This window comes from Rhinatrema bivittatum, chromosome 2 (genome assembly GCF_901001135.1).
Source record: "Rhinatrema bivittatum chromosome 2, aRhiBiv1.1, whole genome shotgun sequence".
Lineage (NCBI taxonomy): Eukaryota > Metazoa > Chordata > Amphibia > Gymnophiona > Rhinatrematidae > Rhinatrema > Rhinatrema bivittatum.
Window position 1 is genome coordinate 382,376,379 of NC_042616.1, and position 25,340 is coordinate 382,401,718.

Below are 25,340 nucleotides of genomic sequence, written 5' to 3' on the forward strand. Positions count from 1 at the left end.
TCAGTCTTCACTCCACCCAAATGTGGTCTTCTTTCCCTTCTGTTCCACGAGTCCCAGCTCTCTCTCAGCTTTTTCCTCCCTCTCCATCCTGGATCCTCTCCCTCTATCCTGGATCCTCTTTCTCACTTTATGCCCTCATATTGAGTCTTCCCTCCCTTTCTCTGCCCCCATGCCATTTAAGTCTCCCTTTCCCTGCAGTCACCATCATCCCATATACAGACTCTCTCTTACCTAATTAGCCAATATGATGTAGGTTTCCTGTTCTGTGCTCCTAATTCTTGGTACTTTTAATCTCCTCCCTGCTATGGCTGTATCCCACGTTCTGCTTTGGGCTCCCATGGCTGTCAAGAGCATCACTTAATAGGACATCAGCTTCCTCTGTTGCACAGGATTAGTTTCAAAGTTTGAGTTGCAAGATACTGTAATGTCATATCTCATACTGCAAGATCAGTCCAACACTGTAGTGAAAGCTGACACAGTACCACTCCTCCTGCCAGCTGTCTACATGGCAGTAGGGGCATGGAGACAGACTCGATCCATCAGGTTTTAGGAAGAATTAGCTTCCTCAAGCCTTGTCTTATACTGGGCAACTATGACCACTGCTTCTGCCCAGCCCACCAGCTGACCAGCCTAATGGGCAATGCTGGCAAAACATGAGGTGCCTGTTGCGGTCCTGGCCGCGAGCACCATGGCCAGGCCCTTACCTCCTTGTTTCCGGACCTGCTCCCGCCTCCGGAGTCCTGGCTTGCGGCCTGTTTGGCGGCGTCCCTGCTGGGCCTGTGCCGCCGCGAAGGTTCCTGAGGACGCCCTGCTCCTAGGCGTGCGCGCCACTTGGGCGCCTTTCTAGCCCGTTTCCCGCCAGTGGTGACTCCACCCAGTTCCTGACATCAGACGCTGCAGCCTTGATAAGCCGGCCGCGGCCATCCGGTCTTTGCCTTGCAACGGGTTAGCTTCCCGGTTTCCTGTTGTGCTGTGCCCCGGAGTGACTCGCTTGGCTTCGTCGCTCCGTTCCTGCTACAGTACCTGCTTGGTTCCTGCCTGCCTGCTACAGTACCTGCTTGGATCCTGCCTGCCTGCTACAGTACCTGCCTGGTTCCAATACCCGAGCTTTGCTACATTTCCTGCCTGGTTCCAGTACCTGAGTCTTGCTACAGTTCCTGCTTGGTTCCTGTACCCAAGTCCTGCTATAGTTCCTGCCTGGTTCCAGAACCCGTACCCAGTTACAGTATTGCTACTGTCCTAGTCTGGTTCCAGTTACCTGTCCTGATCCACAACCTGCCTAAGTCCCAGCGGCCGGGCCCCTACGGGCTCCTCCCGGAGGGGCTTCGGCTTCCAAGGGTGAAGCCACCTAAGTCCCAGCGGTTGGGCTCCTACGGGCTCCTCCCGGGGGAGTACCAGCTTCCAGGGTAAAGAGCATCGACGTCCCGCCTGAAGATCTGCCTCCCGGCCTGCTATTCATTAGACACAGTGACCATCTATTCACAGTCTCCAGCAGGTCGGCCCAAGGGTCCATTAAACTGAGACTCCCACAACAGTGCCTCTCATCTCACAGCAACATAGGCAACTGCTCAGCTTGCTCTCACAGAGGCCGGCCCTGACAATTACAGTTATAATTCAGTTCCTTAAAGACAAAAATAATTCAGGCAATGGAAGACCTGGAGTCCTAATCAGTTCTGTTCTTGAACTGCTAAGACTGCACCTGCTGTGGACAACATATGGAAAATATTATAGTCAAAGTTTCAAGTTTCAAGTTGGCTATAGTATCTTGAACCAAATTTTATATCTAGTAGGAACACAAAACATCTATTTTGGATGCTAATAGACAGTATTAAACAGAAAACATATGCTAGAATGATTCCTCTGTTTGAAAATGGTGGGCATGATATGAGAAACTCTTTTGTAATCAAATGTTAACGGCAATGTATATCAATATGCATGAAGCAATATTATTGTTCTACTTCTTTGTGAATTGAACCACTTGAGAATGTATATTTTTTTGGGTAAAATTCCTATATAGAGTAAAACTATATTTTAAAATGTAAAATGTGAAGTTTGATTGAACATAGATATATAGCTTGTCAACATCCGACTCACAGAATACCTTGACTCCCACAATATTCTCTACCCCTCTCAATTCGGATTTAGGAAACGCCTAAACACAGAATCCCTCCTTCTTTCTTTAATGGACAACATCCTGATGGGCCTTGACAAGGGACAATCATACCTTCTGGCCCTACTCGATATCTCCGCGGCATTCGACACGGTAAACCATTCTGTCTTCATCAACCATCTAATGGAAATAGGCATCTCTGGCTCTGCACTGCTCTGGTTCAAATCCTTTCTGAACAACAGGCACTACAAAGTTAAAATAAATGACAAAGAATCCCACCCCATTCCTTCAAAACAAGGAGTATCACAGGGTTCTTCACTTTCCCCTACTCTGTTCAATATATATCTACTCCCTTTATGCCAGCTACTCAATAGCCTCAACCTCACCCATTTTATATACGCGGACGATGTACAAATCATAATCCCCATCTCGGACCCCATCTCCTCTACTATAAATTTCTGGAATAACTGCTTACACGCCATCAACCTTCTTCTCTCGAGTCTCAACCTGGTCCTCAATATGTCCAAAACAGAACTCCTGGTTATCTCCCCTTGCGATAACAACCCCTTAGCCAACAACGCAATTATTCCACTAGCAAGCCAGGTTAGAGACCTTGGAGCCACCCTTGACTCTAGAATGAATTTCAAAAAGTTCATCAACGCTACAACCAAAGAATGCTTCTTTAAGCTACAGGTCTTGAAGCAGCTAAGACTGCTCTTACCCCTCCAGGATTTCCGTTCAGTGCTTCAGGCCAAACTGTTTTCAAAGATCGACTATTGTAACACTCTACTACTCGGTCTCCCCGCTTCTTCTACTAAACCTCTACAGATGCTGCAAAACGCAGCGGCCAGGATCCTTACAAACACACGTCGTAAGGACCACATCACACCAGTCCTAAAAATCCTACACTGGCTACCCATCCAATACAGAATACTTTTCAAGGCCCTCACCATCATCCACAAATCCATCTACCAGCAATCCACACTCCAACTCGCCATCCCTCTCGAACTACATACTTCTACAAGGCCAATTAGAAATGCCTACAAAGGTTCGCTCAAGGCCCTCCCTAACAAATCCTCGGTCCACAACTCTATTCACAAGCGAGCACTTTCGACAGCAGGTCCGCTCCATTGGAATTCGCTTCCCCCCAATATATGCCAGGAACAATGCCATCTCTCCTTCAGAAAGAAACTAAAAACCTGGCTATTCACACAAGCTTATCGTTGAAGGAACCTCCATAAATCCAACATTGACTCTCACCCTTCTACCTCTTCCCCTATCCCTCCCCCATCCCTGTTTCAGTCCCTCCCCGTCTCCAGTACTTGCCCTAACACCCCCCCCCCGCTCACCTCCCCAATCCTCCTCCTCCCAGATATATTATGTTAATAATCACCTAAGATAAATCTGTTTATGTCTCGCTACTATATTGTTTTCGTTAATCTTTATCACTCTCCAGTTGTTATCGTTTAAAATCTCTCCTGTTTTCTAGGGATGTGCAGAGCAAAAGTTTATGTCCATATGTCCATATGGCCAAAGGGGGTCCCATTTGCGGTCAATATGGACATAAAAAAAATTAAATGAGTTGGGTATATGTCCATATGTGCAAATAAAAATTTAAACCCCCTCACCCTCCTTAATCCCCCCCCCCCGACTTACCACAACTCCCTGGTGATCGAGCGAGGAGTGAGGACGCCATTTCTGCAATCCTTAGCGAGAAGCACGTGACGTTGGCGCCACGTCGAGTGATGCGGCGTCACGTGATTCCCGGCGGGGTCGCGCCGGAAGGCTCGTTCGGCCCAAAAGGAACTTTTGCCAGCTTGGGGGGGCCTCCTGACCCCCCCAAGCTGGCCAAAAGTTCCTTTTGGGCTGAACGAGCCTTCCGGCGCGAACTCGCCGGGAATCACGTGACGCCGCGTCACTCGACGTGGCGCCGACGTCACGTGATTCCCCGCGAGTTCACGCAGGAAGGCTTTTGGCCAGCTTGGGGGGGTCAGGAGGCCCCCCCAAGCTGGCCAAAAGTTCCTTTTGGGCCGAACGAGCGTTCCGGTGCGACAACGCCGGGAATCACGTGACGCTGCATCACTCGACGTGGCGCTGACGTCACGTGCTTCTCGCCAAGGATTGCAGAAATGGCGTCCTCACTCCTCGCTCGATCACCAGGGAGTTGTGGTAAGTCTTTGGGGGGGATTAAGGAAGGTGAGGGGTTTAAATTTTTATTTTGGCTCAACAATCGCGATTTCCAACATATCCAACATAGCTATGTTGGATATGTGGGAAATCCGATCGTTTATGTCGCATCACTTTTTTAAGTTAAAAAAAAAATATGAGTAGCGTTTTACATATGCGGTCAATACGAATGCACACCCCTACTGTTTTCCATCTCCCATGTTTTCGCTCCCTGTTTAATGTAACTTTACCTTTCCACTTAGTTGTTAATTGGTTTCCCCCTGTTATATTGTAAACCAGTACGATAAGACCTCGTTTTGAGTATCAGTATAGCAAAAGAAGTTAAATAAAATAAATAAATAAATATATAGTATATTGCTCATAGAATGGAATGTGACAAATGGAGTAATTGGTACAAGACTTTTGTTATACTGTTAGAATAATACAACATCAACTCTATCTCTCTCTTCTCTCTGCCCTATGCTTTTTGCCAAGATCTCATTCCCTTCCACTAAGTTTCACAATCCCTACTCTTTTGCTTTCTCATTGCTCTTCCAGATCATAAGACTTATCTCTTGGTGGTTTTTAGATCCTCCTCGGTCTCTTATCCATGTTTATTTATTTAAAAACTCTTCTATATTGTCGTTAAGTTAATTCACCATCACAACGGTTTACAGAAAGGCACAAGAAGGAAAAATTATAATTGGTATAGATTACAAATTATACATGTGCCAACATAAAACGGTATCATATTTTAATAAGAGAAACTATGTGTTTAATTAAGGCTTATATGCCAGTTGAGAAACTGTCAAGAGGTTCAAATCTAGCATTAATATGCAAATGGAGATATTAAAGGAAAAAAACTGATTACTTAGTGCGTCCTTATCGTTCAACTGTTTTCCTCCTTCTCTTTGTCTTTTCAGTGACTTATTTCTATCTTTTTCTGGTCACTAGTCACAGAGACCTCAATACATCTCAATACACTGCCCCCCCCCCTGCGTTATTCTCACAGTGACAGAAATAGTACTGACCATTCACTGTCTGTGAAGAAAAAGTTGCTTTCTGGCTCTGCCCATACCATAATTTTAGCAATTACAGACCACTTTAACAAGCACACAAGAAATATTTTCTGACATTGTTCCTGAGTCTGCCCCCTAGTCCTACAGCTTCCTTTCCATCAGAAAAGTTTTGATTATTGTGCAGCATTAATACCTTTCTGCTATTTAAAATTTTGAATCATATCTCCACTTTCTCTATTTCTTCCATTTTAAAGATGGCGCCTGCCATCCAGTGCTCCTACCATGTGACAGGGGCCAGCCAATGGCACGGATACCCTGTCACATGGTAAGGGCAAAGGGCCATCGGCGCCATGTTTTTTTAGCACAGCTGATGGCCTGGGAGCGGGAGATCACTCCCCGCGGCCCCCCTGGACCAACAGGTATGTGTAAAAAGTTTTGGGGAGGTCGAGAGAGTGGGGGAGGCTAAGGGGGTAATTTTAAAGGGTCGGGGTGGGTTTTTTTTTATCGGCGCGGGGCCCTCACTAAAAAAAATTAGTGATGTGAATTGGAATCGGAACCGATCCCAATTCACATCTCTAACAATCAGATTTCCCCCCCCCCACCCCAGCCGAACCTGATCGTTAAAACGATCGGGCACACGATTCACATCCCTAATGTGAAATGCCCTCCCAAAAGACTTGGTGAAGGTAAGAATGGTAATGTAATTTAAAAGATCATGGGACAAACACAGAGGTTCCCTAGTGGCTAAAAGATAGAAAGGAAGAAATGGGGTAACTTATGTTAACTTTAGATGTAGCATTTTTGCATGAGTGAAACCTACATGGAGCAGTTAGTACTACTCTCAACAGAAGGCATGAGGGCAATGTGTATGGAGTTGCAGTTACTACCCTAAGCATCTTGCTGGGCATATTGAATGGACCACTTAGAACATAAGAACATAAGAACTTTCCGTACTATGTGAGACTGAGGGTTTATCAACACCCAATACCACAACCCTTTAAATCAAATTATTTAGAATCCCCCACCCTCCCGACTCCCCCAAAACTTTTCTAAATTACCTGGTGGTCCAGCGGGGGTCCCAGGAGTGATCTCCTGCTCTCAGGCCATCAGCTGCCAGTAAACAAAATGGCGCCGATGGCCCTTTGCCCTTACCATGTGACAGGGGCTATCGGTGCCATTGGCCGGCCCCTGTCATATGGCAGGAGCAATGGATGGCCGGCGCCACTCATTGCGATATAATTTGTACCTTGGTATAGCAGTGTCCCATTGGTTATCCTCCTTCCACCAGGTCTCTGATATGCCAATTATGTCTACCTCTTTACACAGTGCTATACATTCTAAATCGCCCATCTTACTTTTCAGACATCTGGCATTAGCATACAGACATTTTAAAATATGCTTTTTGTTGGTATTAACAATCTGTTTATTACTTGACAGAAGTATTTTTGAATCTTTTAACTCAGGTTGTTCTTTACTTATAGGCACATGAGCTACTATTTCTTTTATTGGAATCTCTCTGTCAAAATGTCATAACTCCTCTACTATTTTAGTATCCTTTGAAGATACCTCCTTCTGAACCATGCACTACTGAGTGACTATTGCTTTCTCCCATATTCTAGTCAAAAGCTATTCTTTCTCCTTTTTGAAGGTTAGTGTCAACAGCCTAGTTTCATCTTAGTTAAGGTGAAGCCCATCCCTTCCCCAAAATGTTGCCCAGTTCCTAATAAAACCAAAGCCCTCTTCCCTATACCATCGTCTCATGCACACATTGAGACTCTGCAGCTCTGCCTGGCTCTGGGTCCTGTGCGTGAAACAGGGAGAATTTCATAAAATACTACCCTAAAGGTTCTGGATTCAAGCTTTCTATCTAAGAGCCTAAATTTGACTTCCAGAATCTCCCTCCACACCTTACTATGTTGTCGTTGCCCACAGTGACCACGACAGCTGGCTCCTCCCCAGAACTGCCTAAAATCTGATTTAGGTGATGCGTGAGGTCTGCCACCTTCATACCAGGCAGTGATCCTCACATCTACCAGCCACCCAGTTATCTACATTCCTAATAATTTAATCACCAACTATGATGGCTGACCTAACCCTGCCCTCCTGGGCACTAACCTTTAGAGACTCATCCCTGCTGTGAGAGGATATTGCATCACCTGGAGAGCAGGTCCTTGCTACAGGATCACTTCCTGCTACATCAGGATAATGCTGTCCAACCAGGTGACCTTGTTCCTCCAAAGCAGCACAGGGTCTGCCAGACTGGAATTGGGATTTGACCACTATGTCCCTGAAGGTCTCCTCTATATACTTCTCTGTCTGCCTCAATTCCTCCAGATCTGCCACTCTATCCTCCACAGATCACTCATTCTCTGAGAGCCAGGAGCTCTTTGCACTTGGTGCACACATATAACCTCTCACCAACTGGTAGATAATTATACTTGTGGCACTCAGTGCAAAAGACTGAAAGGTCCCCATCTTGCTTCTGGACTGCTGTCTGCATCTTCATATTGTTGAGTTCCTAGTTAATTTATTTTGCTATGGGAGTGGGGATGTATTACTCAGAGCCCTTTATTTATGTGATATATTTAATTTTAATTTGGAAATGACCTGCAATGGGACAGTTAATCTAAATGATAAATGCTAGGCCACTCCCTTGTTCTAGCTCAATCCCTGACTGATGTTTGATATGGCAATGACTCTTGTCCTCTTTTGTGGGATAAGAGTTTATTAATCAAAGAATGAGCTTAGGGTTGGGTTTGAGGGAAAAAAGAGACTAGAAAAGAAGCAGAAAACCTGCAAGGGAGTTGGTTGAATCGTTAGATGATTGAGGTGTTAAAGGGGCACATAGGGAAGATAAGGCCATCGTGGAAAGACTAAACACATTCTTTGCTTTGGTGTTTACTGAAGAGGATGATGGGGAGATACCCATTCCAGAGACGGTTTTCAAGGATGATGATTCAGATGAACTGAACCAAATCATGGTGAACCTGGAAGATGTGGTAGGCCAGATTCATAAACTGAAGAGTAGTAAATCACCTGGACTGGATGGTATACACCCCAGGGTTCTGAAAGAACTAAAAAATGACATTTCAGACCTATTACAATTAATTTGTAACCTATCATTAAAATCATCCATTGTACCTGAAGATTGGAAGGTGGCCAATGTAACCTCGATATTTAGAAAGGCTCTAGGGGTAATCTGGGAAACTATAGACCGGTGAGCCTGATTTTAGTGGCAGGAAAAATCATGGAATATGTTATAAAGAATAAAATCACAAAACATTTAGATAGACATGGTTTAATGGGACACAGCAAGCATGGATTTACCCAAGGAAAGTCTTGCCTCACAAATCTCCTACAATTTTTTGAAGGAGTGAATAAATATGTGGACAAAGGTGAACAGGTAGATGTGGTGTATTTGGATTTTCAGAAGGCATTCAATAAAGTCCCTCATGAGAGGCTTCTAAGCAAACTAAAATGTCATAGGATAGAAGGCAATGTCCTTTTGTGGATTGTAAACTGGTTAAAAGACAGGAAACAGAGAGTAAGATTAAATGGTTTATTTCACTGAGGAAAAAGGTAAACACAGCATAACACCAGGAAAAAAGGTGTAGTTTTTTCCTTGTTAAATTGTGTGTCATGCACCCCTCATTTTCATACACTCTGCCCAAACTCCTCCCTTTTGACTACATTTTTAAATTTGCATATGTATTTTGCAATGCGTTATTTATCGCATGTGATATGGCATTATCGCGCGCGTTAGGGTTCTAACACCCGTGATAAAGCAATAACACAATTTGATAAATGACCCTGTATGTTTGTTGAATAGATGGGAAGATCAAGTTCTCTCAAAAAATGACAAATGTTTGATGTCTTATTTATTGCATGCAGAGAGGATAACAATAGCTTATTTTTGGAAGACTTCCGTTCAGGTGTTCTACTGAAAAAAATGTAATTTTGGAAATGGCTATGCTTGAATGCATAACTTTTGCTTTGAAAGGTAAATCTTCCAAAAATGATGGGGTGTTGGGAAAATCTGGCGACAATCTTCTATAACTGAATAATCTTTTTTTTTCTGTTTGGAATTTCTGTATGCACTGTGGGGCGGATTTTCAGAGCCCTGCTCGCGTAAATCCGCCCAAAACCGGGCGGATTTACGCGAGCAGGGCCCTGCGCGCCGGGAAGCCTATTTTACATAGGCCTCCCGGCGCGCGCAGAGCCCCGGGACTCGCGTAAGTCCCGGGGTTCTCGGAGGGGGGCGTGTCGGGGGCGGGCCCGGTTGTCGCGGCGTTTCGGGGGCGTGTCGGCAGCGTTTTGGGGGCGGGTATGGGGGCGTGGCTACGGCCCGGGGGCGTGGCCGCGTCCTCCGTACCCGCCCCCAGGTCGCGGCCCGGCGCGCAGGAGGCCCCCCGACAAAGGTAAGGGGGGGTTTAGACAGGGCCAGGCGGGTGGGTTTAGGTAGGGGAAGGGAGGGGAAGGTGAGGGGAGGGCAAAGGAAAGTTCCCTCCGAGGCCGCTCCGATTTCGGAGCGGCCTTGGAGGGAACGGGGTAGGCTGCGCGGCTCGGCGCGCGCCGGCTATACAAAATTCATAGCCTTGCGCGCGCCGATCCAGGATTTTAGTGGATACGCGCGGCTCCGCGCGTATCTACTAAAATCAGGCGTACTTTTGCTTGAGTCTGATGCGCAAGCAAAAGTAGGCCTATTCGCGCTTTTTGAAAATCTACCCCTGTGAATGTAGATGTGGCCTATATTTGGAGTTGGAAAAGACTTCTCATTATTTGGAAAACTATTGATGTAACATCTACAGTTATAAAGCATTGTCTTGTGGGTCTTGTCCTGTTTTTAAATAAAGAGTTAAAAAAAACTGGTGAACTAATTGTTAAAACTAGGAATGTTCTTTATATGAGCATGTTTTAAAATGCACTTACCTGCCTGCATTAAAGCCAACAAAGTTGTAAGGAAGAAATGCAAAATATATTTGCTTGAGTAATCAATTAAAATTAGGAGCACGCATATGTGTGGTAGGCATATTTTAAAATATATGCACGCAACTGTGCATACACAATTTACAATTCTGGGGTATGTGCGCTCTCGTGCCCATACATGCATGTATGGGCACCCGTGCTCATTTAAAGTTACTGTCCCTGTGTTTTTAAGCATACACATATTTCTCTAGACTGATATACACACACTCATTTTTACTGCTTTTTTGAAAATCACATTGTATAATACTTATATATGCACAGTAAGCAAAGTATACCATGTGTACCATATAGAAAAACACTTTTATACTCATTGGCTGCTGGTTATTCTTTTTGTTCTTTCAGATACTACTTCAGGGTAGAAATCCAGGAATTGCTTGGGAGTATTCTATTCCCAAATTAGAAACTGAAAATAAACCAGTCCCAAAGTACAACTATACATGGGCCATCATCCGTTCTGACTGCTCGGTGTCCTGTGGTGGAGGTAAAGTATTGCTGAAGGACTCCTAATTCAAATTTGTTTTACATCTATAGGAAGCCTTGCAGGTTTGAGAGGGTTAACTGCAATTATAAGTGCAAAGTTGGAATAGCCCATGTAAATTTTGCTGAGGGGCCGAAAACCTTCAGCAGGCCAAAAAACTTGCAGTTTTGTACAAACTGATTTGTGTTGGTTGTGAGTTGTCTCAGGCCATTTAGATAAGAGACTAAAACTTTATATTGGGGTTCATGTATGTTCCATACTATAGTTGCAGATTTACATTATGAAATAGTTGCCATTTTGTAGCAGAAGTATATATATATTTAGTGAAATATAAGAGTAAGCTCTTGTTATCTTGGGTCATGGGAGGCTTGGTGAATTCTAAGCAGCTAAACAGCTAATTGGATTATGTAGTTGTGATCATGGCAGACCAAATAGGAAGGACTTGAAGGAAGAGATGTGGGAAAGAAAAAATTCCTGATAGTGAGAATAGCAGTTCAGGACCCCTGTTTTACGTGAAGCTATTAGCAGATTATCTGTCAGCATACTTGCATCTTATCTATTGCAATGATGCTGGATCCCAGCAGACAACAAATAAATATATTAAGACAGCAGAGTAACTAAAAGGTGACTTTAAAAGCCCGGCATGGGCCTAAATTAGGGGATGCACAAAGAAGTCAGCCTTATGTGTGCAAACTGTATTTTAAAAAGCGCCCATATACTTGCGTAAATGCCGTGGCACGCACATCTCAAAAATTCCAAAACCGGGTGGAGTGTGGGCAGGATCTGAGTGGGGTGAAGTCATTTTGGGGCCTGGCCATGAGATGTGTCTGTAAATTCTTACGTGCCCTGACGCGTGCTGAGGACCCCTGCCGCATAACTTTACTTCTGCTATAAGTGACATGTAAGTCCTAAAATAAGAGGACTGAGCAATTTTTGAGGGGTTTAAAGGGTCTAGGGCAACTGGGGGGAGTGTAGGCTATCAAACAGGGAGGTTGGAGTCCCTAGCTGTTAACTGAGTGAACTGGTGGACGAACTGATAAACTGGGAGTGGCGTGGGCGAGCACCCCTTTTAAAATCCCCTGACTTACGTGGTAGAAGCATTATTGTGTGCCTATGTACATGCCCATTTAAAATTCAGCACATGTGCACATGGCCAGGCTATTTTATAACATGCGTGCATGTACAGTGCAAGTTATAAAATAGCCATGACCCTAGGCACGGGCCGATGCACGCATGCAAATGTGTGCTTGCACACTGGTTTGAAAGTTACCGTCTAATTGTATTGGTTGCCTGATGGAAATGGTTTGGCACATGATACTAGTCACAGCGAGGTGCTGTACATATTAGGGATGTGCATTCGTCTGCAATGAAATAGGAAATAAAGACAATATTTTCTATTTCGTTGCATTTTGGGGGGCTGACAAAATGAAAGGAAAACCCACAAAATTTTGTGTGGTTTTTCTATTGCTTTTTTTGGGGGGGAGAAAGGGCACATTAAAAAAAACAAAACAGAACCCAAACCCACCCCAACCCTTCAAACTTAATTAATTGCAAACCCCCACCATCCCGACCCCCCCCCCCCAAGACTTGCCGAAAGTGCCTGGTGGTCCAGCGGGGTCCCGGGAATGATCGGCTTCCAGTAATCAAAATGGCACCTGTGGCCCTTTGTCCTTAGCATGTGACAGGGACTACAGGTGCCATTGGTCGGCCCCTGTCACATGGTAAGAGCAATGGATGACCCGCCATTTTTTATGGCACAGGGCACTTCTTATATTCTTTTGTTATGGCGCGGGCCGTCCATTGCTCCTACTATGTGACAGGGACGACCAATGGCACCGGTAGCCCCTGTCACATGGTAAGGGCAAAGGGCCACCTGTGCCATTTTGATTACTGACTGCCAATGGCCCAAGAGGGGGAGATTGCTCCCGGGACCCCGCTGGACCACCAGGGACTTTCAGTAAGTCTTGGGGGGGGGATTATAGTTAAATAATTTGAAGACTTGGGGTGGGGGTTTTTTCAGTTTTTTTCCGGAAATAGAAACAAAAAACGTTTTTGGGTTTGGAGAGTGGTCCGAAATGGCCCACCCCGGACCCAAAACTGAAACACCAACGAAAAAAAAAAAGTGTTCACATCCCTAGTACATATATATAGAGAGAGAAAGAGACAGAGAGAGAGAGATAATAGATAGATAGATAGATGCACATAGAGGTCAATTTTCAAAGCTGCGAGTGAAATTGCCTAGTTTGAGGCAACTCTGCACTCCTAGTACTCCTAGACCTTTTAGAAAAATTCAACACCATAGACCATGAGATTCTTGTTTCCTGCCTGACAGACCTAGGCAGCACTGGCCTAGCACTTGACTGGTTTTAATCCTTCCTCTAGGATTGTACCCAGACTATTGTCCTTGGAAAGTCTTCCTCACATCCCCATCTTCTTCTGTGTGGGACTCCACAGGGCTCCATCCCATCTCTGATGCTCTTTAACATCTATATGGCCCTATTTGGCAAACTATTCAAGGCTTCTAAAATTCTCTACTACACCTACACAGATGGCATCCATCTACTGTGCCCCTAGGCTCAGACTCTGACCAAGCAATCTCCAGCCGTAATATAAGAATATAAGAAGTGCCACGCTGGATCAGACCAAGGTCCATTGACCCTAGCATTCTGTCTCTGACAGTAGCCAGTCCAGGTGACAAGTACCCGACAGATCCCCAATAGTTGATCTATTTCTTATATTTCTCTGTCAGGGATAAGCGCCAGCTTTCCCATGTATACCTAGCTAATAACTGGTTATGAACTTTCCCTTCAGGAACTTGTCCAATCCTCTTTTGAACCCACTGTGTTAGTTTCCTTGACATGTCAGCCGGCAGTATATTCCATATCTTGATTGTGCACTGAATGAAAAAACAGGGCCAGATTTTCAAAGCCCTATACGCGTAAATCCATAGGATTTACACGCATACAGGGGGTTACGCGCGCCGGGCCTATTTTATAAAGACCCGGCGATGTGCGTAAAGCCCTGGGATGTGTCTAAGTCCTGTGGCTTCGAAAAATGGGCAGGGAGAGGGTGGGGAGGAGTTGGGGCAGGACGGCCAGGGGGCAGGGCGGGGTGGAGCCAGAGGCCTCCGGCACAGCGGCCATTTGCCGCCATGTTGGAGGATTGTATGCCGGCAGGCTGCCGGCATGCGCAACTTGCACCTGCCCAGAGGCAGGCACAAGAGGTAAGATAAAGGTCGGTGGGGGTTAGAATAGGACTAGGGGGTGGGAAGGTTAGGGGAAGGGGTAGGAAGGATAGAATAGGGGGAAGGGAATGGGTGAAGGCCACGAGCGTCGGCGCGTGCAAGATGCACTAATGTGCACCCCCTTGCGCGTGCCAACCTCCGATTTTATAACATGCACGCACTTGTGTGGTTATGTTATAAAATTGGGCATCCATGTGTGTGCGCCGGGTAGCACGCGCACATGGATGCCCGCGTGTAGCTTTTAAAAATGTACCCCATACTTCCTATGATTTGTTTTAAATGTGCTGGTTGCTGGTTTCGTGGAGTGTCCCCTAATCCTAGTGTTGTATGAAAGGACTTATCTGGAGAGGCAGGTAAAAAATGTTTTTAAATAAATAAATAGCCATTCCTTATTTAGCCATTCTACCCCACTCATGATTTTATAAATTTAAATCGTATTCCCTCTCAGTCTCTTTTCCAAGCTAAAGAGCACTAATCTGTTTAGCCTTTCTTCATAGGTGTGCTTTTCCATCCCCTTTATCATTTTTTTTGTCTTTCTCTGTATCTTTTCCATGTCTGCTATATCCTTTTTGAAATGGGGGGGCAACTAGAATTGCACATAGTACTCAAGGTGTTGTCACATCATGAATCTATCCAAAGGCATTATGATATTCTCAGTTTTGTTCTCTTTTTCTTTCCAAATAATTCATGACATTCTATATACCTTTTATGACCACTGCTACACATTGAGCCAAAGATTTCAAGGTATTATCCACAAGGACTCCGAGTTTTTTTTTCCCAGGTGGTTGCTCCTAACATGGATCCCAACATCATGTTCTGGGGATTATTTTTCCCTACATGCATTACTTTACACTTGTCCACATTAATTTGCATCTGCCATTTAGAAGCTAACGGCCCGATTTTAAATGGCGCGCGTAAAAAACAGGGGTTACGCGCGTAGCCAGACCTTGAACGTGCCGCGTGCGGCCCAGCCATGCACATAACCCCTGTTATGTGCACAAGAGCTGGGCCTTCGCAAAGGGTTGGGGAGGGGCGGTCCGGTGGGCTGGGCAGGGCTGGAGGCGGCCGGTACAGTGGCCATTTGGCGCTGTGCCGGGGGATCGCACGCCAACAGGGTTCCAGCTACTGCTCCTTTGGAGGAGCAAAAGGTAAATTTAAAAAAATAGGGGTACCTTGGATATGGATAGGGGGCGGGTAGGAGAGGGGAAAGGGAAGGAAGGTTAGAGTAGGGGATAGGGAACTGGGGAAGTCCCGATCTCATCGCCGTGCGAATTAGCTAAATTCTACCCCCACTTGCCTGGGATTTTGTAACATGTGTGTGCCAGCGCGCATGTGTTATAAAATTGCGCGTTCATGTGTGCGCCGATTAGCTCGCACATATGGGCGCACACGCATATTTTTAAAAAATCTAACCCTAAGTCTTACAAGGTTCTTCTGCAGTTCTTCACAATCTGCTGCACTTTAACGACTCAGAACAATTTTGTGTCATCTATAAATTTGGTTATCTCACTTGTCATTCCTTTCTCCTGAAAATTTATGAATATGCTAAATAGCACAGATCCCAATACAGACCCTTAGGGCAGTCCACTAACAACCTTTCTTCGTTCAGAAAACTGACCATTTAGTCCTACCCTCTGTTTCCTTTAATTAATTTACCAATCCATAATAGGACACTGTCTCCAATCCCATGACCTTCCAGTTTCCTGAGAAGTCTCTCAGGATGGACTTTCTCATATGATTTCTGAAAATTCAAATAGACTATATCTATCAATGGGCTCACCTTTGGCTGCATGTTTATTTGCACCCTCAAAAAAAATCTAGTAAATTGGTGAGGCAAGTCTTCTATATGAAAAAACATGTTGATTCTCCTCCACTAAACCATGTCTATTTCTGTGTTCAGCGATTTTGTTATTAAGAATAGCTTCAATTGTTTAGTTGGCACTGCAGTCTGATTTACCGGTCTATAGTTTTCTGGATCATATCTGGAACTCTTAAAAATTGGCATCACATTGGCCACCCTCTAGTCTTCTGGTATCGTGGCTGTTTTAAATGATAGGTTCCAAATCACCAGAAATAGGTTTGCAATTTCATTTTCTAGTTCTCTCAGAACTCTGGGGTGAATATCACCTGGTCCAGTGATTTGTTATTTTTTAGTATCTTAATCTGAGTTATTATGTCTCCAGTTTCACAATGATTACATCTAGTCGCTCAGAATAATCAACATCAAAAAATGTTTCCAGTGTGGATATGCCCCCTGACATTCCTCCTCAGTAAAGACAGAGGCCAAGAATGATTTTAATTTTTCAGCTATTTCCTTGTCCTCCTTGACCACCCCTATTACTCCTCAGTCGTCTAGCAACCCAACTGACTCCGTCACAGGCTTTTTATTTCAAATGTACTTGAAAACATTTTTAGTACTTGTTTTTACCTAACTTGCCAAATCACAAAACATGTGGAACATCTTAACACATTCCAGCAAATCCTTTTTCCCTATGAATAGGAAGTCATCTAGATCAGTGGCTCTCAACAGGTGTGTGTAGTAGAGATGTGAATCGTGTCCTCGATCGTCTTAACGATCGATTTCGGCTGGGAGGGGGAGGGAATCGTATCGTCGCCGTTTGGGTGTTTAGAGTATTGTGAAAATCGTTAAAATCGTGAACCGGCACACTAAAACCCCCTAAAACCAACCCCCGACCCTTTAAATTAAAACCCCCACCCTCCCGAACCCCTCCCCCAAATGCCTTAAATTACCTGGGGGTCCAGCGGCGGTCCGTAGCTAAATCGGGGGAAGGGGGAGGGCAGGAAAACCGGCACACTAAAACACCCTAAAAACCCACCCCCGACCCTTTAAATTAAATCCCCCACCCTCCCGAACCCCCCCCCCCCCAAATGCCTTAAATTACCTGGGGGTCCAGCGGCGGTCCGTAGCTAAATCGGGGGAAGGGGGGGGGCAGGAAAACCGGCACACTAAAACACCCTAAAACCCACCCCCGACCCTTTAAATTAAATCCCCCCCCCCCCCAAATGCCTTAAATTACCTGGGGGTCCAGCGGCGGTCCGGAACGGTCCTCCTGCAATTGAATCGTGTTGTCTTCAGCCGGCGCCATTCTGCGCCGCCATTTTGCAAAATGGCGGCGGCCATAGACCAACACGATTCGACTGCAGGAGGTCATTCAGCCAAGGTCCGGAACCCCCGCTGAACGACCTCCTGCAGTCGATCTCCTGCCGGCGCCATTTTCCGTACGGAAAACGATTCGCGGCAGGAAATCGCTCCCGGACCCCCGCTGGACCCCCAGGGACTTTTGGCCAGCTTGGGGGGGCCTCCTGACCCCCACAAGACTTGCCAAATGTCCAGCGGGGGTCCAGAACGACCTCCTGCAGTCGAATCGTGTTGGTCTATGGCCGCCGCCATTTTGCGCCGCCATTTTGCAAAATGGCGGCGCAGAATGGCGCCGGCTGAAGACAACACGATTCAATTGCAGGAGACCGTTCCGGACCGCCGCTGGACCCCCAGGTAATTTAAGGCATTTGGGGGGGGGGGGTTCGGGAGGGTGGGGGATTTAATTTAAAGGGTCGGGGGTGGGTTTTAGGGTGTTTTAGTGTGCCGGTTTTCCTGCCCTCCCCCTTCCCCCGATTTACGATTTTTTGACGATAAATCGGTGGAATTGGTATTGTATCGGGGCCCTAACGATTTTTGACGATTTAAAATATATCGGACGATATTTTAAATCGTCAAAAAACGATTCACATCCCTAGTGTGTAGCGAGGTTCTGGGAGGTGCATCGCAGGGCCAGAAGATGGCTGCCTCCTTATCAGCCCAGGTGGGAGTTGTTTGACTTCTCTTACATTGGGCTTGATGGGAGGCTACTCTCACTTCCTTTTCTTCTTTCTGGCCCAGTGGGATGCTGTTTCCTCCTTCACCCAGATCAGAGTGAGACATTGCCAGCTCCTGCTGTTCTGGGCCTGATAGGATGCAAACTTTATCTTCCCCTGCTGAGTCTGGGAGTGATGCTGCTGATGATCTCTACACGCTGTGGAGGGTTGGAGAAAGGAGGTTGGGGATGCTGGGAAGATGAATGTGGAATGGAGAGGGAGTGTGGGGGCTGCTGAGCAGGAAGGGGTGGGAAACGGGATCAGGGTAGCTGGTCAGGCAGGGTAATTGTATGAAGGGGGTAGGGAGAGTCAAGCAGTGAAGAGAGGGAGCAGAGGGAACAGGATGTGTGGGGTCAGGAATGCTGGGCACGGATATGAGTGTGAGCGGATGATTGAAAGTGAATAATTAGGAAAAGTGAAGGAAGATGGACGCATGGAAAGGGAGTGATGGGGTGTAATAGCCATAATATGACAGTTTGGGGAATATGCATTTCTTCTATCTTTGTATTTTGCTTAGTGTAGGAGGATTTGTATTTCTGTTTGTAGCTCTCCAGTTTTGCACTGCAAGCTGAGTGGCTTTTTGAGATTTCCATTCCATTTTTTGTCTCCACTTCTGTAATTTATGATCTTTTATTTTGTATTTGGTGAAGGTCAGATCTGTACGTGTGACTGAGGTGAGGTATTTTAGTATCAAGTAGGGATTTGTTGCTTTTTCTCATTCTCAATAGGACATACATTGGTGCTGCACTGCTGCCTTTTCTAAGGAAGAGCTATTGCTGTTTGAGTTCTTGAAATTAGTGTTGCAATGGTTTACTACACATCATGTACTGAATGGGTTTTTTTTTTTTTTCAGGTTTTGTATATTACAATGCGCCCGGTAATATGGGAGTTTGTGTTTCTGTTACTGAGATAGCACCAGAATCAGAATATCCTTTTAATATGGCAAGTTGTATTTGAAATATCCTAGTTCTGCTCTGCATCCATTGCTTGGGAATGGCGGGGGGGGGGGGGGGGGGGGAGGTGTGGGTTCCTGTGGATGCAGAGTATATATTTACATTTAGCCCCGTGATGGTCAAGTGTTCAGTGTAAGTATTATCTAACAGGTTTGTCCCAATAGAAAAATGTTTGAGAGCCAATGATCTAGATAGTGAACTAGTGATGCTAGCCCGGAAGCCTCTTCAGTTGCCCTGCGAAGGAATATACTGAAGGTATTGAAATAAGCGCAGGAAATCGAGCATCCCATTGGCAGACACTTGCCATAGTAAAAGCCATCTTCAAATTGAAAGCCGAGCAAATAGAAACTGCTCAGGTGCACTGGGAGCAGCCTAAATGCAGACCCGATGTTTGCTTTACCCATGAGTGCACCCTGGCCACAAGATCTTAGTAAGGCCAACACAGTGTCTAAGGATGAATATTGCACTGAGTGGTATTCCGCAGGGATATGGTCATTCACAGAAGCTCTGAGTGGGTGAGAGGTTATGTATGAGCCTGTATTTTCTGGGCTCCCTCTTGGGAACGACTTCTAACAGGGAGTGCACCAGGTGCTCTAAGGGGAGGCTCTGAGAACGGGCCGGTTATGCATCCCAGCTGAACCTCCCTTCCGATTTTTTTCCCGTAGTATGTCAGCCAGAATGCGAGCTGAAGGTCCGTTGGTCACCTTAGCAGTGTTAGGATTAGTAGTGTATGGGCCCTGGGCTGAGGTGAGAGTTGATACCGCCCACAGGGAGGAGCTCCGTGAGCCTCACAGTCGGGAGGCGAGGTCTCAGAGACATCAGACACAGTATCAGTCTAGAGTCTTTATTAAAGAAAAAGAGTGACACAGCCTGTGGAGCGGGGGGTGCAGAGAGGAGGTCTCACAGACCCAGAGACACAGGGTCCATGGCTAGGAGAATACCTCCGTAGAGTAGATGATGATCCGCAGAGTGAGGTACACAGATGATGTCTTCAGTAGGGATGTGAATCGTTTTTTGACGATTTAAAATATCGTCCGATATATTTTAAATCGTCAAAAATCGTTAGGGCCAAGATACAATACCAATTCCCCTGATTTATCGTCAAAAAATCGTAAATCGGGATAAGGGGGAGGGCAGGAAAACCGGCACACTAAAACACCCTAAAACCCACCCCCGACCCTTTAAATTAAATCCCCCCCCCTCCCGAAACCCCCCCCAAATGCCTTAAATTACCTGGGGGTCCAGCGGCGGTCCAGAACGGTCTCCTGCAATTGAATTGTGTTGTCTTCAGCCGGCGCCATTCTGCGCCGCCATTTTGCAAAATGGCGACGCAAAATGGCGGCGGCCATAGACCAACACGATTCGACTGCAGGAGGTCGTTCCGGACCCCCGTTGGACTTTTGGCAAGTCTTGTGGGGGTCAGGAGGCCCCCCCAAGCTCGACTGCAGGAGGTCGTTCAGCCGGGGTCCGGAACCCCCGCTGAATGACCTCCTGCAGTCGATCTCCTGCCGGCGCCATTTTCCGTACGGAAAACGATTCGCAGCAGGAAATCGCTCCCGGACCCCCGCTGGACACCCAGGGACTTTTGGCCAGCTTGGGGGGCTCTTGACCCCCACAAGACTTGCCAAAAGTCCAGCGGGGGTCCGGAATGACCTCCTGCAGTCGAATCGTGTTGGTCTATGGCCGCCACCATTTTGCGCCGCCATTTTGCAAAATGGCGGCGCAGAATGGCGCCGGCTGAAGACAACACGATTCAATTGCAGGAGACAGTTCCGGACCGCCGCTGGACCCCCAGGTAATTTAAGGCATTTGGGGGGGTTCGGGAGGGTGGGTGATTTAATTTAAAGGGTAGGGGGTGGGTTTTAGGGTGTTTTAGTGTGCCGGTTTCCTGCCCTCCCCCTTCCCCCGATTTAGCTACGGACTGCCGCTGGACCCCCAGGTAATTTAAGGCATTTGGGGGGGGGGGTTCGGGAGGGTGGGGGATTTAATTTAAAGGGTCGGGGTGGGTTTTAGGGTGTTTTAGTGTGCCGGTTTTCCTGCCCTCCCCCTTCCCCCGATTTAGCTACGGACCGCCGCTGGACCCCCAGGTAATTTAAGGCATTTGGGGGGGTTCGGGAGGGTGGGGGATTTAATTTAAAGGGTCGGGGTGGGTTTTAGGGGGTTTTAGTGTGCTGGTTCACGATTTTAACGATTTTCACGATATTCTAAACACCCAAACGGCGACGATACGATTCCCTCCTCCTCCCAGCCGAAATCGATCGTTAAGACAATTGAGGACACGATTCACATCTCTAGTCTTCAGTAGAGATGGTAGTAGCCTGTGGAGCGGGGTACACCAAAGAAAGTCCACGGCTGAGTCGGTAGTGGTCCGCAGAGCGGGGTACACCGATGAGGTCCTGGTAGAGATGGTAATGGTCCGCAATGCGGGCTACACTGGAGAGAGTCCTCAGTAGTGATGATAGCGGTTCGCAGAGTAGGACACGCTGATGAGGTCCTTAATGGAGATGGTAAAGGCCCGGGGATTGGGGTACTCATAGTGAAGGTTCTCAATGGAGATGATAGTGATCCACAGAACAGGGAACACTGGTGAGGTCCTCAATAGAGATGGTAGTGGTCCGCGAAGCGAGGTACACCAGAGGGATCCTCGGTAGAACAGGAAGTAGTCCATAGAGCGGGGTACTCATTGAAAGAGTAGTTTTGGTTCCAGGGAAGCCCCAGGGAACAAAGGAGGTAGAGGTCCCAGGTGATAGGCCCTCCAAGGAGCGGATAGCCAAGACAAGGATAGGGCCCCCGAGGAGCGGGTACCCAAGACTTCTATACCTGGAAGCAGAAACTGGAACGCAGGTCCTCTGAGAGCGAGATGGATTTAGCAAGAAGGGTTCTCTTTGCCAAGTCATCGGTAGGCAGGGCCAGCAGGCTTAAATGTCCTGGAGAGATGATGTCATCTGGAGGGGATGCCCCCGAAGTTCCTGCCATGATGGCTTTAAGACTGGCCAGTGCATGCGCATGCGTGCTTAAGGATTTACGATGGCAAGATGGTGGTCGGCAGCATCTGTGCCGCCCTGGGAGGCGTGGGAGAGGTAGGCAGGCAGTCGGCAGCTGGCGGAGGCTGCCAGTCTACCCCACGGAGTCAGGGAAGTAAAGAAAGAGGTGAGCAAGAGTGGTCGCAGCTGTCTGTGACTGACGGGCATAACAGTACCCCCCCCCCCTTCTTAGGGCCCCCTCCTCGGAGTTTCGGCTTTCTTGGATGTGAAGTATGGAAGTTTTTGATCAACTCCTTGTCAAGAATGTTCACAGCAAGCTCCCAGCTATTTTCTTCGGGACCAAATCCTTCCACGAGATCAGATATTCCCAAAGCTTCCCGTGCTTCCTTACGTCCCACGATGTCCTCAACCTGATACGGGATATCTTCTTCTGAAGCTAGCATTTGAGGTTCCGGAGCTTTCTTGAAGAATTTTGATAGGATGAGTGGTTTTAACATTAATATATGGAAGGCATTATGAATTCTGAGTGAAGTGGGTAGAAGAAGGCTGAAAGTGACCGGGCCCAGCCGGCGGAGTACGAGAAAGGGCCTTATGTATCTGGGAGCAAAGCAAGCTGAAGGTAATTTTAAGTGAATAGAGCGGGTGCTGAGCAACACCTTATCTCCAGGGTTCAACTGTGGAGCTGCCTGATGATGGGCATCATAGAACTTCTTTGATTTTAAGGTGGCTTGTTGCAGAAGTTGTTTGGTACGTTCCCAGAATTGATGCAATTCTTGAGCGGAGGCTTGTGCTGCTGGAGAAGGACAGACAAAGGTATCGGAAGAGGAGACAGAGGCTGGCATCCGTACACTACTTGAAAGGGCGACAACCCAGTAGATGCAGACTGATGGGAGTTCAGGGCAAACTCGGCCCATGTCAATAAATCGGACCAGTCGTTCTGCCAAGAGTTTACATATGCTCGAAGAAACTGCTTCAGGGTGCTTCAGTCGTTTCTGTCTGTCCAGTGGCCTGAGGGTGATAGGCCGATGTGAGGTCCAGGGCAATGTCAAACCTTTTACAAAGCGACCTCCAGAATTTGGCCATGAATTGGACACCCCTATCTGAGAGGATGTGTCTCGGTAGTCCTTGAAGACGGAAGATGTGGCGAATGAATAGTTTAGCTATCTCCAGGCTGGATGGTAGGCCGGGTAACGCCACAAAATAATCCATCTTCAAAAAGCAGTCCATGGTGACCCAAATGGTGTTATGGCCACTGGAAGGGGGTAGTACCACAATAAAATCTGTGGAGATGTGTGTCTATGGCTCACAAGGTGCAGGAATTGGTTGTAGGAGGCCCCAGGGATGGACTGCCGGTGGTTTTTGATGGGCGCAAGTGGGACGTGATTCCACATATGCTTGAGCGTCCTTTTTCATGGTGGGCCACCAGTAGAGCCTCTGGAGTATCGTGAGCATTCTGGCTTGTCCGGGATGACCAGCGAGTAAGGAATCATGTGCCCAGCGGAAGATCTTCCTACGAAGAGGTCGGGGAACCACCGTCTTCCCAGATGGCACTGTATGTGTGGCAGCAAGGAGTACTTTAGTTGGGTCGATGATGTGCCTAGGGACATCTGGGACATCATCAAAGGTGAAAGAGCGAGAGAGGGCATCTGCTCAGACATTCTTATCAGCAGGTCGATATCAAAGTAGGAAATTAAATTGAGTAAAAAAAAGAGACCAGCGAGCCTGTCAGTGATTAAGGCATTGAGCATGGTGCAGATACTCGAGGTTTTTGTGATCAGTGTACACTGTTATTTGGTGTTGTGCGCCCTCGAGCCAGGGGTGCCACTCTTCAAAGGCTAATTTGATCGTCAGCAATTCTTTGTCCTCGATTCCATAATTACGCTGAGCTGGAGAGAAGCGACTGGAGAAGAATGAGCATGGGTGTAAGGTATGATTAGTACAATGCTGGCTGAGTACTGCACCAACACCTACGTCATAGGCGTCTACTTCGACGATGAAGGGTCGTCGTGGGTCAGGATGACACAGGCATGGTTCCTGTAGGAATGCCTCCTTAAGTTTCCGGAAGGCAGAATTGGCCTCAGGTGACCACTAAGAAGGGTTAGCTCCTGTAGGAATGCCTCCTTAAGTTTCCGGAAGGCGGACATGGCCTCAGGTGACCACTAGGAAGGGTTAGCTCCTTTTCATGTCATAGCCATGAGTGGGTCAGTTAGTGTCGAATAGTGATTGATGAACAACCTGTAGTAGTTAGTAAAACCCAGGAATCTTCGGACCCATTGGTTGGGGCCATTCTTGGATGTTAGTCTTCTGTGGATCCATCTGAAACCCCTGGCTAGAGACCACATAGCCCAGAAAAGGGATGGACTCCTTGTGGAAAGAGCATTTTTCCAGCTTGGCGTACAACTGGTTTTCCCATAAGCATTGCAGAATGTTGGTGACATCCTGTTGATGGCTCTGGAGGTCTTGCGAAAATACCAGAATGTCGTCCAAATAGACCACGACACAACTGTAGAGCATATCTCTGAAGATTTTGTTCATCATATTCTGGAACACCGCTGGAGAGTTGCAAAGGCCAAATGGCATGACTAGATATTCAAAATGGCTATCGGGGGTGTTAAATGTGGTTTTCCATTCATCGCCCTGGCATATCCTGATTAAATTGTAAGCTCCTCTGAGGTCCAATTTGGTAAATATCTTAGCCCCCTGGAGCCTGTCAAACAGTTCGAAGATTAATGACAGGGGGTAACGATCCTTCAGTCTAATCTGATTTAAGCCACGGTAATCTATGCACGGCTGAAGAGAGCCGTCCTTTTTTCCCACCAAAAAAGAACCCTGCTCCAGAGGGAGACTTGGAAGGCTGAATGAAGCCTTTAGCCAAATTTTCTTGTATATATATTCAGACATGGCTTTCGTCTCGGTCAGGGAAAGTGGGTAGACTCTTCCTCGGGGAGGCTCAGTGTTGGGCAACAAATTAATGGCGCAATCAAAAGAGCGATGCTGAGGTAATACATCTGCGGCTTTCTTCAAGAACACATCCTGGAAGGAGGAGTACTGGGGCGGAAGTCCCGGAATGGAAGGCAGTGTGGCTATGCAGGGCATCAGGGACACAGTCTCCAAACATGTTTTATGGCTGTAGTTACCCCAATGAGACAATTGGAGAGTACTCCAGTCAAACTGCGGAGTGTGTATTTTCAGTCATGGTAATCCTAGAACCACAGGATGTATAGCCTTGTCCAAAATCAGAAAGGAAATAGTCTCTGTATGCAGAGATCCTGTGTGAAGTTGAATGGGAATCATGGAGAAGGTGACTTCACCAGGTAATGGTTCACCATGGATAGAAGAGAGAAACAATGGCGTTGGCATACAGACAGTGGGAATCCTCAGATGTTCTACGAGTTGCTGGAGGATAAAGTTTCCACCGGCTCCGGAGTCCACTAGTGCCAGGGTATGAAACTCCTGGGCTTCCACTTTAATGGTGATAGGCAGAGTTAACAGAGGAGAGGGTGTAGTCAGGCCTAGGAAAAGTCCTC

The 25,340-nt window shown here is 46.9% G+C and overlaps 1 protein-coding gene across 1 annotated transcript in view; it reads left to right on the forward strand.

The window, feature by feature from the left end:
• The window catches only part of ADAMTS16 (ADAM metallopeptidase with thrombospondin type 1 motif 16), an 806,542-nt gene that overhangs the window by 508,923 nt on the left and 272,279 nt on the right, over positions 1-25,340 (forward strand). Inside the window, 1 exon segment of the mRNA XM_029589991.1 lies at positions 10,624-10,762. Coding sequence (XP_029445851.1) covers positions 10,624-10,762 — 139 coding nt within the window.